This window comes from Pelobates fuscus, chromosome 4, assembly GCF_036172605.1.
Source record: "Pelobates fuscus isolate aPelFus1 chromosome 4, aPelFus1.pri, whole genome shotgun sequence".
Lineage (NCBI taxonomy): Eukaryota > Metazoa > Chordata > Amphibia > Anura > Pelobatidae > Pelobates > Pelobates fuscus.
In genome coordinates, this window is record NC_086320.1 from 330,245,452 (window position 1) to 330,261,835 (window position 16,384).

The 16,384-nt window shown below is 38.1% G+C and overlaps 1 protein-coding gene across 1 annotated transcript in view; it reads left to right on the plus strand.

Moving 5' to 3' along the window:
- Positions 1–16,384, plus strand: part of AGMO (alkylglycerol monooxygenase) — a 301,876-nt gene that overhangs the window by 166,116 nt on the left and 119,376 nt on the right. The window contains exon 5 of the mRNA XM_063450740.1: positions 7,116–7,211. Within this exon, the coding sequence (XP_063306810.1) occupies positions 7,116–7,211 (96 nt within the window). The remainder of the gene's footprint in view (positions 1–7,115; positions 7,212–16,384) is intronic.

The window sequence follows — 16,384 nt, forward strand, 5'->3', positions numbered from 1 at the left end:
CATTTTAACCCTAGAATTTTACCGCATTGGGACATCCAGGGATTCACACAGTGTTCTGAGGTGGCGGAAACAAGGAGCTTGACTCTCTACTGTGGTCTACCTGCGGTATTGGCTGACAAGCAGCAGATAGTTTTCTTTCTTCTTATACTGAACCAAGGAGTTTGCTGATACTAATTAAAGGACTTATAATTAAGCAAAGAGTTCCCCTTATGGTACAGGAGGTCATCTAGCCTTCAGAAATAGTTGTATGACTAATTCTTCTTCTTCTTAACTCCATATTGTGCAAACCAATTACTTAGTAGTTTATTCAGTTCCAGCGGTCTTACAGCTCTTGTTTACCTAGCATGTTCTTCAATATTGATACCAAACTACACCTTAACTTGTCTGCAGTCTTACATTTAGGTAAGGTTAGATCACACATCGAGATCAGACAACTATGCCTAGGTTGTACAACTTTCATTTCTATATTTTAGACAATGGGGCTGACTTTGTTAAGAGTTTGCAATCTTGTGCTTAACGTGTTGATGTATACATATTAAGGGACATGTTACAATTCTATGCACTTGTGTATATCTGTTCTAACTCCTAAAATCTGTAATTTTTCTCACCCGCCTTAATAAAAAAAAAAGAGAGATTAAGAAAAAACAATGATAAACCATATTTGCCATATATATCTCAGTCTCACCTGTCCATTTAATCATCATTTTCTGCTTGCAGATAAATACCCCTCATAAAAGAGCTTTCATAGTGCTAGGAGCATTTATATATCCCTGCCGGTTCCTGTGAACTTTCTCCTGTCTTTTATCTTGTACTGTGAAATAAACAAATCACAAATCATCAATGAGTTTGTCTAGTTCCCTCGGAGATTGCCTGGTGAAATAATTTATGATATCCTCCATGGGTGCTGGCATATATGAGATAATGATCCACCTAATCGTGTCAAAAAATTAAATCTAAAATGACAATACCTATTTGTCTGTTGTCTGTCAGGAAAAAATATGGGACATTCAAGGTGATGATATCACAGGGCAAGCCTTACATAAATAAGACTTGCTTGGTAAAGCACTGTGATTGGAAAGCTACAGTGTAGAGAGCGTCTCCACAGACCAGCTGAAATGTCCCTAAACTACATATCCATCACAGTGTTTATGTAATAAAACAGGCATCTATCTCTGAAGCAGACTGCAGCTAGCAGGCGTCATCGAATGCGTATCTTTCAATCCCTTCAACTTCACACTGCTATGGCACATATTAGATTTAAATGAAGAGACAGTGATATAATTCACCCTAAATTTGCTCAGTGCATATGTTATAATAGACATTTTGTTTGGCTCCGGGAAGGGGAGCATTGGACAACAGAGAAAATGATTATAGCTTATTTTTATTTAAAATAAAATAAAAAAAATTATATATATATATATATAGTGTTCATGTAGAGATTGTAGCCGTTTTAGCCCAGTGATGCAGCTGGTATTAAAATATATTAATTTTATTTATATATATATTTATTTTTATTTTTTATATATAGACTTGGTTGTGAAGGGGTTAATGGGTGAGTTGATATTCCATGAGTCATCTATATAATTCTTTATAAATGAGTGATGAGTCCTGGGGGTAGGTGTTTCAACCACTACTTTAACCACATATAAACTGATATTCCAAAAGTAAAGAAACATATGTTTGATAAAATGCAAGTGTGCAAACAGTTTTCAACTATGAAAAAAAGAGACTCTAGATGTAATTAACCTAGCAGGAAATCAAAAATGATGAGATCTTGATGTATTTTGATTCGTAGCATTACTCGTGCGGTGGCACAATGTATAATATTTCAGTAGAGTATAAAAACACCTGATGATAGTAACAGATATATTGCAAATCATGTAAATTGGACATTGAACTAGCCGAGTAAAAAGTCACCACATTTGGCAAGTTGTATTAGGTTAAATCACACCTGTAGACCATTAGTAGGATTCAAACTACCTTTAAAATATTACACATTTCAGCTCCCCAGAGAATTTATATACCTAGATGTGTAGTGAACACCTCTAAATACATGCTATAATATCTTAGCCTTGGTTAATCCACAGCCCATTATTTTATCTATTTAAGTTGCATTTAACTTATCAAGTTGATATTTGTATTTGTGCTCTCTCTCTAAAATACTAACATTAAATAATAATTTATTAAGACAAGCATTTTCCTAAAGATATTTACAAGTCAGTAACAATGAGAAGGGTATAATTCTGCAGACCATCACATAATATTATTAATCAATTAACAACACATGATAGGTTACTTTACTCTCAATTACATAACCCTCAATTCCAGTACTTTTATTTAACAGGTGAAGAAACAAAACAAACCTTATATTCTGAAAAGAAAACAAAAAACAAATATATATATTTTTTTAAATTGTGTGTGTGTGTGTGTGTGTGTGTGTGTATACATTTGTGCACAAAAGCTTGCAGAAATTGTGAAATTTTGGAATTAAATTTGAAAATTGGACTGATTGTGCAAAAACAAATACATATTGTATTGAAGGATACTGATCATATGAAGCCATTTATTATCCAAAGATAAGCCATAGTTGTTTGGCTCCTTTTTAAAACATAATGATCACAGAAATCACACAGGATATCCAAAGCCTTGAAAATGCCAGTCAGTACTGTTCAATCACTTATTAAGAAGTGGAAAATTATGTGATCTCTTGATATCAAGTCAAGGTTAGGTAGACCAAGAAAGATTTCAGCTACAGTTGCCAGAAGAATTGTTTGGGATACAAAGAAAAACAAAGAAATACAGGCTGCTCTGGAAAAAGACAGTGTGGTTGTTTCAAGGAGCACAATACGAAGATACTTGAACAAAAATGAGCTGCATGGTCCAGTTGCCAGGAAGAAGCCTTTACTGTGCCAAAGCCACAAAAAAGCCCAGTTGCAACACCCCTGACAACACCTTAACATGCCTCACAGCTTCCTACACACTGTAATTTGGAGTGACGAGACCAAAATTGAACTTTATGGTCACAACCATAAGCGCTATATTTGGAGAGGGGTCAACAAGGCCTATATTGAAAAGAATACCATCCCCACTATAAAGCATGGTGGCGGCTCACTGATGCTTTGGGGGTGTATGGACTTTCTAGCATAAAAATGACCCTAAGCACAAGACCAAGTTGGTTACAGCAGAAAAAGGTGAAAGTTCTGGAGTGGTCATCACAGTCTTATGACCATAATATCATTGAGGCACTCTGGGGACACTTCAAACGTGCGGTTCATGCAAGATTACCAAAGACTTTGCATGACCTGGAGACATGTTGCCAAGACGAATTGGCAGCTATACCACCTGCAAGAATTAGGGGCCTTATGGACAACTTTTACAAACGACTTCATGCTGTCATTGATGCTAAAGGGGGCAATACACAGTATTAGGACCTAAGGATATGCAGACTTTTGAATAGGGGTCATTTAATTTTTTTTTCTTTGTTGCCATGTTTTGATTTATGATTGTGCCATTCTGTTATAACCTACAGTTGAATATAAATCCCATTAGAAATAAAATAAATATGTGTTGCCTACTCACTCGTATTTTCTTTAAAAATGATATGCATATTACCAATTCTCCAAGGGTATGGAACTTATGAGCACAACTGTGTGTATATACATATAGTTAGTTAACACAATGTTAAACAAAACTCTGCATACCTGTCAAGCCGTAAGACTTGCTTTCCCACAGGAATCACAAATCTGCAGTGATGTTACTACCGCAAAGGATTCTGGCTGCTCGCTGTCATTTAAAACTAAATCAGCATGGGAGTCACTATGACCCCTATATTGATAGAAGGGAGGTTAAATCCTCCTGCATGCCCCATCTCGTGGCATGCCGTGAGTAGGGACATGTTGCCTAAACAGCTATTGCTGTCCAGTCACTAGTGCAATAAGGGGGGACCCCGTTTCCCCATGGTGGAGAACAAAACTAAAATGTGGGGGGGGGCATAGTACCCCCCACACGCCCCCACCCGTGACCCGCAGCTGGGGGCTATTATTATAAACATGGGGTCCTAGAGTCCCCTCAGGCCCCCACACATGACCGTCGGGGGGGACCAAATAAATAATGGGGGGGCCTAATGTCCCCCCTGATCCCCACCCTTGAGCAGCGGGTTGGGACCTTAATTAATTAAAGGGAGACCTAATGTCCCCCCTAGGTTCCCACCCATGAGCGGTGGGTGGGGACCCTAAATAAATAAATAAGGGGGGTCCTAATGTCCCCCCCAGGTCCCCACCTATGACAGTCAGATGGGGACCACAAATAAAAAATAAAAAAAGCCTACCTAACCCCCTTACACTAATAATATTAAGGGGGTGCCAATAAACAAACCCTGTGAAATAAAATATCATACTTACCATTAGATGTCTTCTTAATTAATTAAATAAATAATAAGAGTGACCTAATGTCCACCCCAGGTCCCTACTCATTAACGGTGGGTGGGGACCCTAATTAATATTAGGGTGTTGTGAGAGTCCTGATGTCCTGGTTGTCCAGGTAATATAGAAGGGCAACCAAAGCAATTTAGTTCACAGTATAGAGAGATAATCACTATAGCGGTCCCCTACACCTTAGACATGTGCTCTCAGAATGGGCGATCACCAGCTTTGTGTTCAGCCGAGTTAAGCAGCGCATCTTTTAGAAGCCCACATTCTATTCATTAGTACCACATTCTGAATGCTGGCACCCTGGTTGTCTGGGTAAGGTAAGATAGCGTATTGAGAGACCCGGCATCCTGGTTGTCTAGGCAGCGTAACCAGCCCGCAGTATGGAGACATGATTGGTACAGCTGTCTCCTATATTTTACACATGAGCTCTCTGTACTAGCGAATGCCAGGCCTCTGCACAGGTGAAGGTTGAGTCACTATTTGGGGTACTATAAATATAAGATGCTTGTGTTAATGCAATTGTGTTTGTCCTGATGAAATTTCCTTACTGGAACTGAAACATTGACTGTTGGTGACACTGTCTGTGATTAAACTTGTTCAAAGAATCCCAAGAGTGCTGATCCATCTCTATTTCTGTATATTCAGTGCAATCAAGCACCCGTGTGATAAAGTCTGTCAGTAGGAGTGCAAGGTTTTTATCTGTTATATATATATATATATATATATATATATATATATATATTAAACATGTGCGATTTGTTTCGGTCCAAATTTAAATTCGGATGAATTTGTGCAATCCCTAACCCTAACCCCACCCCTACCCCTAACCTAACCCCGCCCCTGACCTAACACCTGACCCTACCTCTAGCCCTTGTAGGGGTAGGGTTAAGGGTAGGGTTAAGTGTAGGTTAGGGGTAGGGTTATGGGTAGCGTTAGGGGTAGGGTTATGGAAGCCCCGAATTGCCGAAGTCCAGAATTTCGAACTGAACTAAATTTTTTGCCCATGCACATCCCTAATATATATATATATATATATATATATATATATATATATATATATATTTATATATAGGAAACATGGGGGGATGGTATATATATATACACAAATTTGCTCTGCACTCTCCTGGCTTCTTCAGTAGTAAACTTTGCCTTGGTGCTTAGCTGGGTTCCATATATCCTAATAGTATAAAGGTTGCACTCATAGGACTTCATGTTAGTGAATTCCTTTATGTTATTAGTTTTTTATACTTTTATCCCCCCTCACTTATATGTTCTGGCTTTTGGATTAGCGGTTATACACAGTTTACATGTTGCTTAGCAACCATGTTTTTGGTTCTGGGTTTTGAATCAGTCTGAAGGTGGTGGGAGTAACACATGTTGGTTTAACACAAGGGGTTGGTAAGTGATTTACTGCACTTATGTATTTATTGCCACGTTATCATATAGTCTGGGACCTTGAGAAAGACCCTCAGGGGTCGATACGTAGATCGATTTTCAGATGTAGTTGTTGTTTTTTTCATTAAATCCACTATTGATGTTCACAGGTCCTATAAGTGCACTTTTTATACTATTTGGATATATATATTATATATATATATATATATATATATATATATATATATATATATACAAAAATTGGATATTCCAGCACTCCAACTATGAGGATATTGCCTGGTGTGCAGTCAAAATATAATACAAAGATAATGGAAAAATAATACCGGCACTCTAGGTCTTCCAGGAATTCGTTGTTTTATTGTAAGTCAATCCAAAGGGTCAACGTTTCAGCTCCTGCTTGGAGCTTTCATCAGGACATATAAAAATCACATCATAAAATGACAGGCTTATATAGGACTAGAAATCATTTAACACTTACCAATATACAGCTGTTGCTTGTTGTCTCCCATGCACGGCGTCTAGTCGGCTCTATTGCGCATGCGCGCCATACACTTCCTTGTTCCGGGTCAGCTGGGGTCCTCCACGTGACCCGGCTGCGTCACGTTGCCATGGTGATCGTAGTGAACTCTACGATGCAGTGCAACATTGTGTTTCCGCCTGCCTGGGGGGAGAATTACTCCTTCTTTCAGTGGAGGATGCTCCCTGAGACCGGACAAGGGATATATTTAAAGTGTTTAATTGCCGAGATCGTCGTGCATAGGGGCAACAGGATGCATACATGTAACAGAAAAAGAAACCCAAATAAAATGACAATGATATATACACAGTGCTCCTATATCTATATGTGTTATTATTTACAATCTAACTTCTATCTGAAGGTGTAATATATGTGTATAATTATTACATACATATATATATATTTAAATAAGGTTGGTTTTGTTTTGTTTGTGTATCCCATGATTTTAATTTTTTCACTTTAAAACGAACTTAGCGTTGATGGGGATAACAAAAAAATCAAATTGTAGCTATTTGATCGTTTTGCGCTAAAACTTGCAATTCACCAGACTAGCTGTTTTCTGCATAAACTCTCAACCAAACAGTTTTATTGTGTGATCTAGGAACACATAATCACCAATATTCTAGCATATTTTAAGAGGATAGAGACTTGACAAAAAAAAATTGGGGTTTCGCAGGATGACCTTGTTTAAAGTCTAAGTAGCAAAAGACACATTAGAAGGTATTGATGTGCACAATTTGAATATAAATAATCATACTCTTTCATTTTTATAGATTTTATATTGGCCAATGGCATTTTTTGTTCCTCCATCTGTGTTTGCCGTTCATCTTCAATTCAACCTCCTTTACCAGTTCTGGATACATACAGAGGTAAACACTGCTTAAAATGTTACCTTAACTCTTTGCCTCGAGCACTGTCTTGGAAATCCACTAGGAATTGATTTATTGTGTATGAAAAATCTTTGTCTGACTTCTTTAAAGGAAACCATCTGTTGGTTTTAGTCCTTTTACTAAATATATTGCTAAGTTTATAAGAAACAATGAGACCAGTTGGTCTCAATTAGATAACATTCTTTTGTTAAATCTGTATAGTATCAAATCTTTTTCTATTTCATGTAACGTACGTCTGTATCTTGTAAGTTTTAGGCCTTGATAGGTGAATATATTTTGAGTACATAATACGCTTGCAAATATATACAGCACGTGCAAATACACACACACACACACACACACACAAAAAACACACATATATAGACATGTTGTGCATTATGTTTGTTAATATTTTACACTATATATATATATATATATATATATATATGTGTGTGTGTGTTTATACATTTCTTTCAAACTGTCATTTTATTAAATACTGTATTATAAATATATATTTAATAATTTATCATATGTGTAATCAAAATACTGCATTTTTTTAAAAGAGCTAACATATTCGGTAATATTGAAATATGTCACCGATTGTTATAATACACAAACTGCATAATTTATTGAATTACAAAGATATTGCAGAAAACAAGTGGAAACATTATAGAGATAGATACTACCATTTTTAACTGCATTTAAAAGCACAAATATATTTAACAAATATACATGTACCTCAATTAAGCTCCTATTATATCTTAAAATAATAAATATATGTTTGGACAAAAGTATAACTGTATTATAACAAAGCTGAAAAAAATAATAAAACAGAACTTGACAATTCCCAACAGCCAGAAACAAATATATGAAAAATGTTATTATTGGCTCTTAACTTTTACAAATATTTTATATAGATCTCTAAGGATTAGAGATGGGCAAAATATTTTAGTCATCTCTCACACACAAAAAAAAAAAAAGCGATAGCATGAGAAAGCTCTATTTTTGTCTGTTCTTGGACATATATGGGATAATATAGCTATCTAGTTCCAAATCATTTTTGCAGGACACTTACATATGATCAGTAGTATATTTTAAATCTGTTAGTCCCCAGTCTCCTAATTAAATCCTCACATAGACTCAGTGGCGTACATACCAGGGTCGCAGGGGTCGCGGCTGCGACCGGGCCTGGCCCACCAGGGGGCCCGGCCGCCCCTGCGACCCGGTATGTACGCTCTGGGCCAGCCTCTTCTCCTGGGGGGCCTAGGAGCCGGCCACCTCCGGGCCCCCTGAGGCTGGCCCTGCTTACACCCGGCGGCCGGTCAGGCTGGCTCGTGCGCGAGGGAGCACTGTCCCCTGGGTGCTCCCTCTTCAGCTCCCTCGCGCACCGCACTGATACCGGAGCCGGAAGATGATGTCATCTTCCGGCGCCGGTATCAGTACGCGGCGCGCGAGGGAGCTGAAGAGGAAGCACTCAGGGGACAGTGCTCCCTCGCGCACCAGCCAGCCTGCCTGCCCGCCGGGTGACTGGCCCCCCAGGAGCCCAGCAGCACCACTGGACCCCAGGGAATCCCCTCAGCACTCCAAAAGGTAGGGAGGCTGGGGGGATTAAATAAAAAAAAAAACATGTGTGTCTGTGAGTGAGTGTGTGTTTGTGTGTGTGTGTGTTAGTGTGTGTGTGAGTGTGTGTGTGAGTGTTAGTGTGTGTGTGAGTGTTAGTGTGTGTGTGAGTGTTAGTGTGTGTGTGAGTGTTAGTGTGTGTGTGAGTGTTAGTGTGTGTGAGTGTTAGTGAGTCAGTGAGACAGCCACTAGAGGCTGGATTAACCCTCAGTGAAACATAACAGTTTCTCTGAAACTGCTATGCTTTCAGCTGCAGGGTTAAAACTAGAGGGACCTGACACCCAGACCACTTCATTGAGCTGATGTGATCTGGGTGTCTGTAGTGGTCCTTTAAGTGTGTGTGCATCTGCATGCAGTGGCGTACATACCGCGGTCGCAGCCCTGCAACCCCTGCGACCAGGTGCCCGCCGCCATGTGTTGCTGCCCCGGCCCGCGCAGAGTAAGCGCGAGGGGGGGCCCACGGATCAATTTTCGCACCGGGGCCCCATGGGTCATGTGTACGCCACTGCATAGACTATATGAGGAGGGAGGCCATTTGTAAGAGGTGCATAGGATTGCTGTGCAAATATTCATACTCTCTGCAAAATCACCGGTAGGCAATGTTAAGAGTTAATGGGAACTAGTTTAACAGCACTTTCAAATTAATTATAACGTGGAAAATTAACATGTGAAGAGCCAAAACAGGGTTCAAAAGAACATTCATAGTAGAAGAAAAAAATAGTTTTTTTTAGTCCCCACTTATGTCTCATGCAGGTCTTATCTCACTTTAGCTTGTTCAAGAGAAACTGTAATTTGCTTATAAGATGGATCAAACACACTGCAGGAGTCAGTACCAAAATGCCATGCATGAGAAATACAACTCCAGAGAATCATTTTGGCTTTCACTGGGCCTCATCAGATATTACTCTCCTAGGTTCAGGAGCAAGAGGTCCATGTCTTTATTATCCTTTAGACCAGTGGTTCCCAAGCCAGTCCTCAAGACACCACTACCAGTCCAGGATTTAGGGATTACCAGCTGTGTTTAATGTGTTTTTTTTTCTAAAAACACCTTAATCACAACTATGTAATCCCTAAATCCTGGACTGGTAGGGGTACCTTGAGGACTGGTTTGGGAACCACTGCTTTAGACTAAGCAGACCATAACATAGAGACATGTATCTGTGAGAATAGGCAAAACGTATGTTAGCTTGCTGTTTAGTTAGGCCCTGGTAAGATCCATAGCTGGCTAAAATCCTTCCTATCATACAGATCACAGAGATTACCCTTAGGACTTAATTCCTTAACACTTCTACTGCTGGAATATTGAGCACCCCACTAATCTAATCTGTTTACCATACTTTTATCCTATGTATGTATATTTTTTCCAATAAAAAAAGTGGTCTACGCAACTACTGTCATGCAATAGTCTAGTAGCAATGATAAATGACGATCTAGCTGATCTTTTGGTTTCCATAAATAACATCTCTTTATTTTAGCCGAGTTACAAAGAATTAACTGATGCTTTTACAATTTTTCCCATCATTTAAACATGACTTTGTATAAACATGCATGGGATATTATAATGCTTTATAAATGTGGCTTTCCGAAATTTATTTATAATCATCTACAGTTGCAAACTATTATGGTCACATTACTAAATAATCAAAAACACTTCTGTCACGTGCCACTCATCCTCAATATTCTCCACTGGCCACTTGTAAATTGGCAAATGTGCTACAAACTTGCCTTCCTAACTTTTAAAGCACTGTAGAGCCAGGCCTTCGGATACAGACTTGTACCACTTCCTAGTGAACCCTCTTATTTCATCCATAATTACATTATGTTGAATTTGAAAGTAAGACATAAAAGTGGGGATGGACTGATAGCCTTAAAAGTCCCAGGTCCTTTGAAGGCCAAATATATATGTTTTATATATGTTTTTTTAATTAAATGCTAAATCTAACTCTCATGTAATACTGTATTCACATGGATGTTTACAGTGTAAAGTCCTGTCTAAAATGCATGTTTGTACTTAAGTGTGTAAGATCTGTCTGGAGGGATGCATGTGATTTTTTATTTTTTTTGCTAGTGTCAGTATAAAAGCATATGTATATTGAGTGTCAGTGTGTCACGATTCTGGGAATCCAACACGCTAACACACACACACACACACAGAAAAGGTGCAGTACCGAACCTTAGAGTGGCCGGGCTAAGCACACACAGAATAGTCAGGAGACAAGCCGAGTAAGGGGAACCAGAAGACAGGATAACGAGAAACAAGCCAAGGTCAAAAGGTAGGAGAAAGTCACAAAGCCAGATTCACAAGCCAGAGAGTACGTAACCAGAAAGCACAAGTTCAGTATCAATACTATAAAGCACAACAGGGCAGGGAGGAACAGGAAAGGTAAGTATAAATACCCTAGGTTTAATTCTGATTGAACCTGATTCTGATATCTACGCCTCCCACTGTGATTGTGGTACTGTTGCTTTAACGCCGGGTCACTCACGTGACCCCGGCGTTTGCATAAATTAACGACCTTCCAGCGTGCAGCGTTATACATGCTGCCGCTGGGAGGCGTGGAGGATGCGAGCGGCGGAGAGGAGACGCCACTCGCCGACAGGTAGGAGGAGGAGAGGCCGCGGGCGGCGATGGACTGAGGGTGAGTGCTGCAAGTTGCGTGCAGCCTCCCCTCATAGCTGCCCGCGGACCCCTGACAGAGTGTGTGATTGCATGTAAGTATTTGAGTGTAGTGAATGTGTGTATGAATGGAGGAATGTATATTTGTCTGCTACAAATATATTAAAGCAATTATGTATTTGTATGTGACTTAGTATTGCCATACTATGTGTTAAAGTAGGGATGTATGTGTGTGTCCTGTTGATGTGCATACATATTAACCCCTTAAGGACGGAGGACGGTTCAGGACCGTCATCGGCATTTTTGCGTTGCCGACCGGTGACGGTCCTGAACCGTCCTAACCGTCCAATGTACTTACCCGATCGCCGTCGTTCCCCCGGCGGCGATCGGCGGTGCTCCCGGTGTGGGGAGACTGCCTGCAGCCCAGACAGTCTCCCCATGGCGGTTTAGGACCCCTGTGGCCATGTGATCGCCCAACAGGGCGACCACATGGTCACAATAGGTGTCCAAGTATCTGCCTGCAGGGGGACTGTCTGTGCTGACAGGCAGTCTCCCTGCAACTGTAAAATCATAAAAAAAATTAAAGTGAAAGTTAATAAAAAAAAATATTATTATATATGTGTATATATATATATATATGATATATAGACATATATTATACGTATATAACATATGTCTATATATCATATATATATAATGTCATGCTAAGTGTATTTTTATATTAATATGTACATATATTAATATAAAAATACACTTATAATTAAATTAAACACGTATATATATAATATATATAATAACTATATATATTGTATATATATATTATTATAAAATATGAATAATAAGTAATTTAAATTAAATTAAAAAAATTAAATTAATAATAAAAATTAAAAAAAATTATATATCTATACGAAATTTTATTCTAACTGTATTTTGATATTAATATATATATATATTTATATCAAAATACACTTATAATGAAATTGTATATATATCTATGTATATATAAATAAATAAAAAGAATGCAAACTATTCATATGTCCATATACAAAATTACATAAATAATTATATAAATATACACGTAGACTTCAAATATATAAATATGCATATATATTTAAATTCTACGTGTGTATTTATGTAATATTTTTACATAATTAAGTTATTTTATTGATTGCAATTTAAGGGACCTGCCTGCCAACCCAGGCCGAAAGCCCAGAGAATTTAATTTGCTATCACTGTATTTTACCCTGTAACGTTCTACGACACCCTAAAACCTGTACATGGGGGGTACTGTTTTACTCGGGAGACTTCGCTGAACACAAATATTAGTGATTCAAAACAGTAAAACATATCACAGCGATGATATTGTCAGTGAAAGTGACTTTTTTTGCATTTTTCACACACAAACAGCACTTTTACTGATGATATAATTGTTGTGATACATTTTCCAGTTTTGAAACACTAATATTTGTGTTCAGCAAAGTCTCCTGAGTAGAACAGGACCCCCCATGTACAGGTTTTATAGCGTTTCTGAAAGTTACAGGGTCAAATATACATAAGGGATTGAATAGGTAAAAAGAGAGACAAAAGGCATGAATGGATAAAAAGTACATAAAAAAACAACAACATTTGTCTGAAATATGTAGATTTGGTAAACAATAGAATGTTAACTTTATACCGCTTTCAGTCAGGCTAGAAAAACATCTAATTATCCTCTATTAAGCATAAGATACTCTGAGACAATGGAAGGGTATATAGGTAATTATATGGGGAAAGATTCCGTAAAATATCATCTTGAAATCTATAGGTATATCCTTATCCAGAGTATAAAGGTGTAGATCCTATAAAAAAAAATATCAAAATCTCAAAAAAGGCAAAATATGTAAAAAGAAAAGAAGGGAAAAAGGGAAAATATTATATATATAAGAAAAATAAAGTTCTGGCATAAAGTCATGGTTTGATCTCACCCAAAGATAGTCTGGGAGGCCTCCTGCTGAGTTGTAGATGCAGTGTAGATTCCTTAAAGCACAGGAAAAAGGACCCAAAGTTTCCAATTCATTTGTTCAGTGTAGGTATCCTTGGGAAATCTTCTTTGAACCAGCAGGGTAGAGGTAAGTCCGGGGTATGAGCGTCCTTGGAAGGTCACTCTGGGTCAGCTGGATAGAGGCAGGTAAATCCGGGGCTGCGCACTCGGGAGTTAATCCCTTCAAATGGCCCTGTTTTAAAAGCCAACGTTCCCGCCATTCATCTTAAGCGGAGCGTCATGACGTCATCAACGCATATAGGTAGACAGCACTTGTTGGGGAACTTACATTCAGTGTTTTATACTCTGTCTCTACACTCTCATAGTGGTGGGCGAACCATTGAATAGGACTATCTATATACCATTGGTGTCTTTACACAGGATAGATGAGAACGATTTCCAATTTTATTAAGTTGTGGCAATAAATTTATATTCATATATACTTTCTTGAGTGCGGTATCTTTTGGGGGTTTTGTATTTTGTGATTTAAGGTCTTTAGAGGTGACCCAGATACGTGCACCTTTTGTGTTGACAGAGTGCAAGTACTATTCGGATCTTTTGAAATATATAATTAGAGGTTTTTCTAGCCTGACTTAAAGGGGTATAAAGTTAACATTGTATTGTTTACCAAATCTACAAATTTTAGACAAATGTTTTTTTTTTTATTCTGATGTACTTTTTTATTAGCATGAAGATCTGAGCAGGTTTATTGGATACTTTCTTTCTTGAGTGCGGTATCAGTTGGTGTTTTTTTAATTATATATTTCCACTTGGTTAGCCCAATGTGTAGATACATGAATTCTTTTTAGTAAACGGACAATTAAGTGGCCGTGTTAGTGCCGCATTCTAAAGTATCATTTAGAATGAATACTACTTCAATTGGATATTTTTTAAGACTTCCACTCTCTGGCTTTTCATATTATCCTAACATGCTTGACTCCCTTAGATTGTTTTATTTTTAGTCTTCAAATATTTTCGCTTTACGCCATACTGGCAATTTGGATAGGTTTCTTTTACATGCTTACTGAAGTGGAAAACTGCCTCATCAGATACAATAACAATCAGAACAGTATATCCCAAGCATTTCACTGTGAGACTGGGGAGTAGACATTAAGCCCAGTTGTTCTTTTAGCTGCCCCGGAATCCCTGTAGAGAGTTTGCGGTGTGAATAAGGCCACAAACGCCATCTGTATAAATACTTTCACGTGTTGATTTACATTTAACACAACAATTCTTGTATATATGAACCTTTTGGCATTTTTTTACTCAAATATAACAATAGCAACGTGGAGATTATACATAGACTCAGTAGTAACACTCAAAAATAAAAGTTTCAGACCAAGTTCATTAATAAGTTCCGACAAAACTTTTATCTTGCGTTTCACAATAAAAGAGACCGATGTATGATCTGATCTGCAATTGTTTATACCAGAGTCCATTTCAGGTTTTAGAAACTGTTGTTAAATTTTAAGTTGTAATAATATTAATAACACAACTGAATATCACATAGATTATTTTAAATATTAAACAGTACCTCTCCTGAAGTAAAAAAATAATAAAAATGGTGAATTATAATCTCATATGGGATATTTATTGCCATATAGAAAGATGCTGATAAGCCATTAATTATGTTAACTCAATCACAATCCCACCAATTTGATCCTTTTTATAAAAATGCCCTACTAATATCGGTTCTGTAAAAATGGGTCCTATACCTAATGTTAAAAACTTATGTCACAGTGATCACAACCTTGTCTAAGAAGAGTTATAAACACTTTAAGGGGACCATCAACATTTTATAAGTTCAAAATCTCAATATAATTAAAAAGAATTTTAAAACAATGACTTTATGTTGTAAATATAAGACATCTCGTCAGCTCCCTATGTATGAGTGTTGACCTCCCCTTTTCATAAAGCTGTGCTAGTTTTCCTCATGAGAAAAGAGGTGGTAAATGTCCATGTGACTGAGACAATTTTTTAAAAGTATGATCATAGTATACAAAGATTGCTACTGCCAATGATTCTCTGTTTATCAGAAGTTGGCCAACGTCATCTCAAGTCTGAAATCTACACTGAACAAAATTATAAATGCAACACTTTTGTTTTTGCCCCCATTTGCTGAACTCAAAGATCTAAGACTTTTTCTATGTACACAAAAGGCCTATTTCTCTCAAATATTGTTCACAAATCTGTCTAAATCTGTTTTAGTAAGCACTTCTCCTTTGCCAAGATAATCCACCCACCTGGGGGGAGTTCGTGGGGGGGTCTGAAAACCAGTCAGTATCTGGTGTTACCACCATTTTCCTCATGCAGTGTAACACATCTCCTTTGTATAGAGTTGATCAGGTTGCTGATTGTGGCATGTGAAATGTTGGTCCACTCCTTCAATGGCTGTGCGAAGTTGCTGGATATTGGCAGGACCTGGAACACGCTGTTGTATACGCTGATCGCTGATACGCTAGAGCATCCAAAACATGCTCAATGGGTGACATGTCCGGTGAGTATGCTGGCCATGCAGAACAGGGATGTTTTCAGCTTCCAGGAATTGTGTACAGATCCTTGCAACATGGGGCCGTGCATTATCATGCATTATCGTGAGGCCAGTTGGATGTACTGACAAATTCTCTTAAACGCCTTTGGAGACAGCTTATGGTAGAGAAATGAACATTCAATTAATGGGAAACCGCTCTGGTGGACATTCCTGCTGTCAGCATGCCAATTGCATGCTCCCTCAAAACTTGCGACATATGTGGTATTGTGCTGTGTGATAAAACTACACATTTTAGAGTGACCTTTTATTGTGGCCAGCCTAAGGCACACCTGTGCCATAATCATGCTGTCTGTGGTGGACCGATTGGCACCCTGACTGGGTACCTCCGCCAATCACGCTTCCTAGTAATCACCGAGCACCATAAG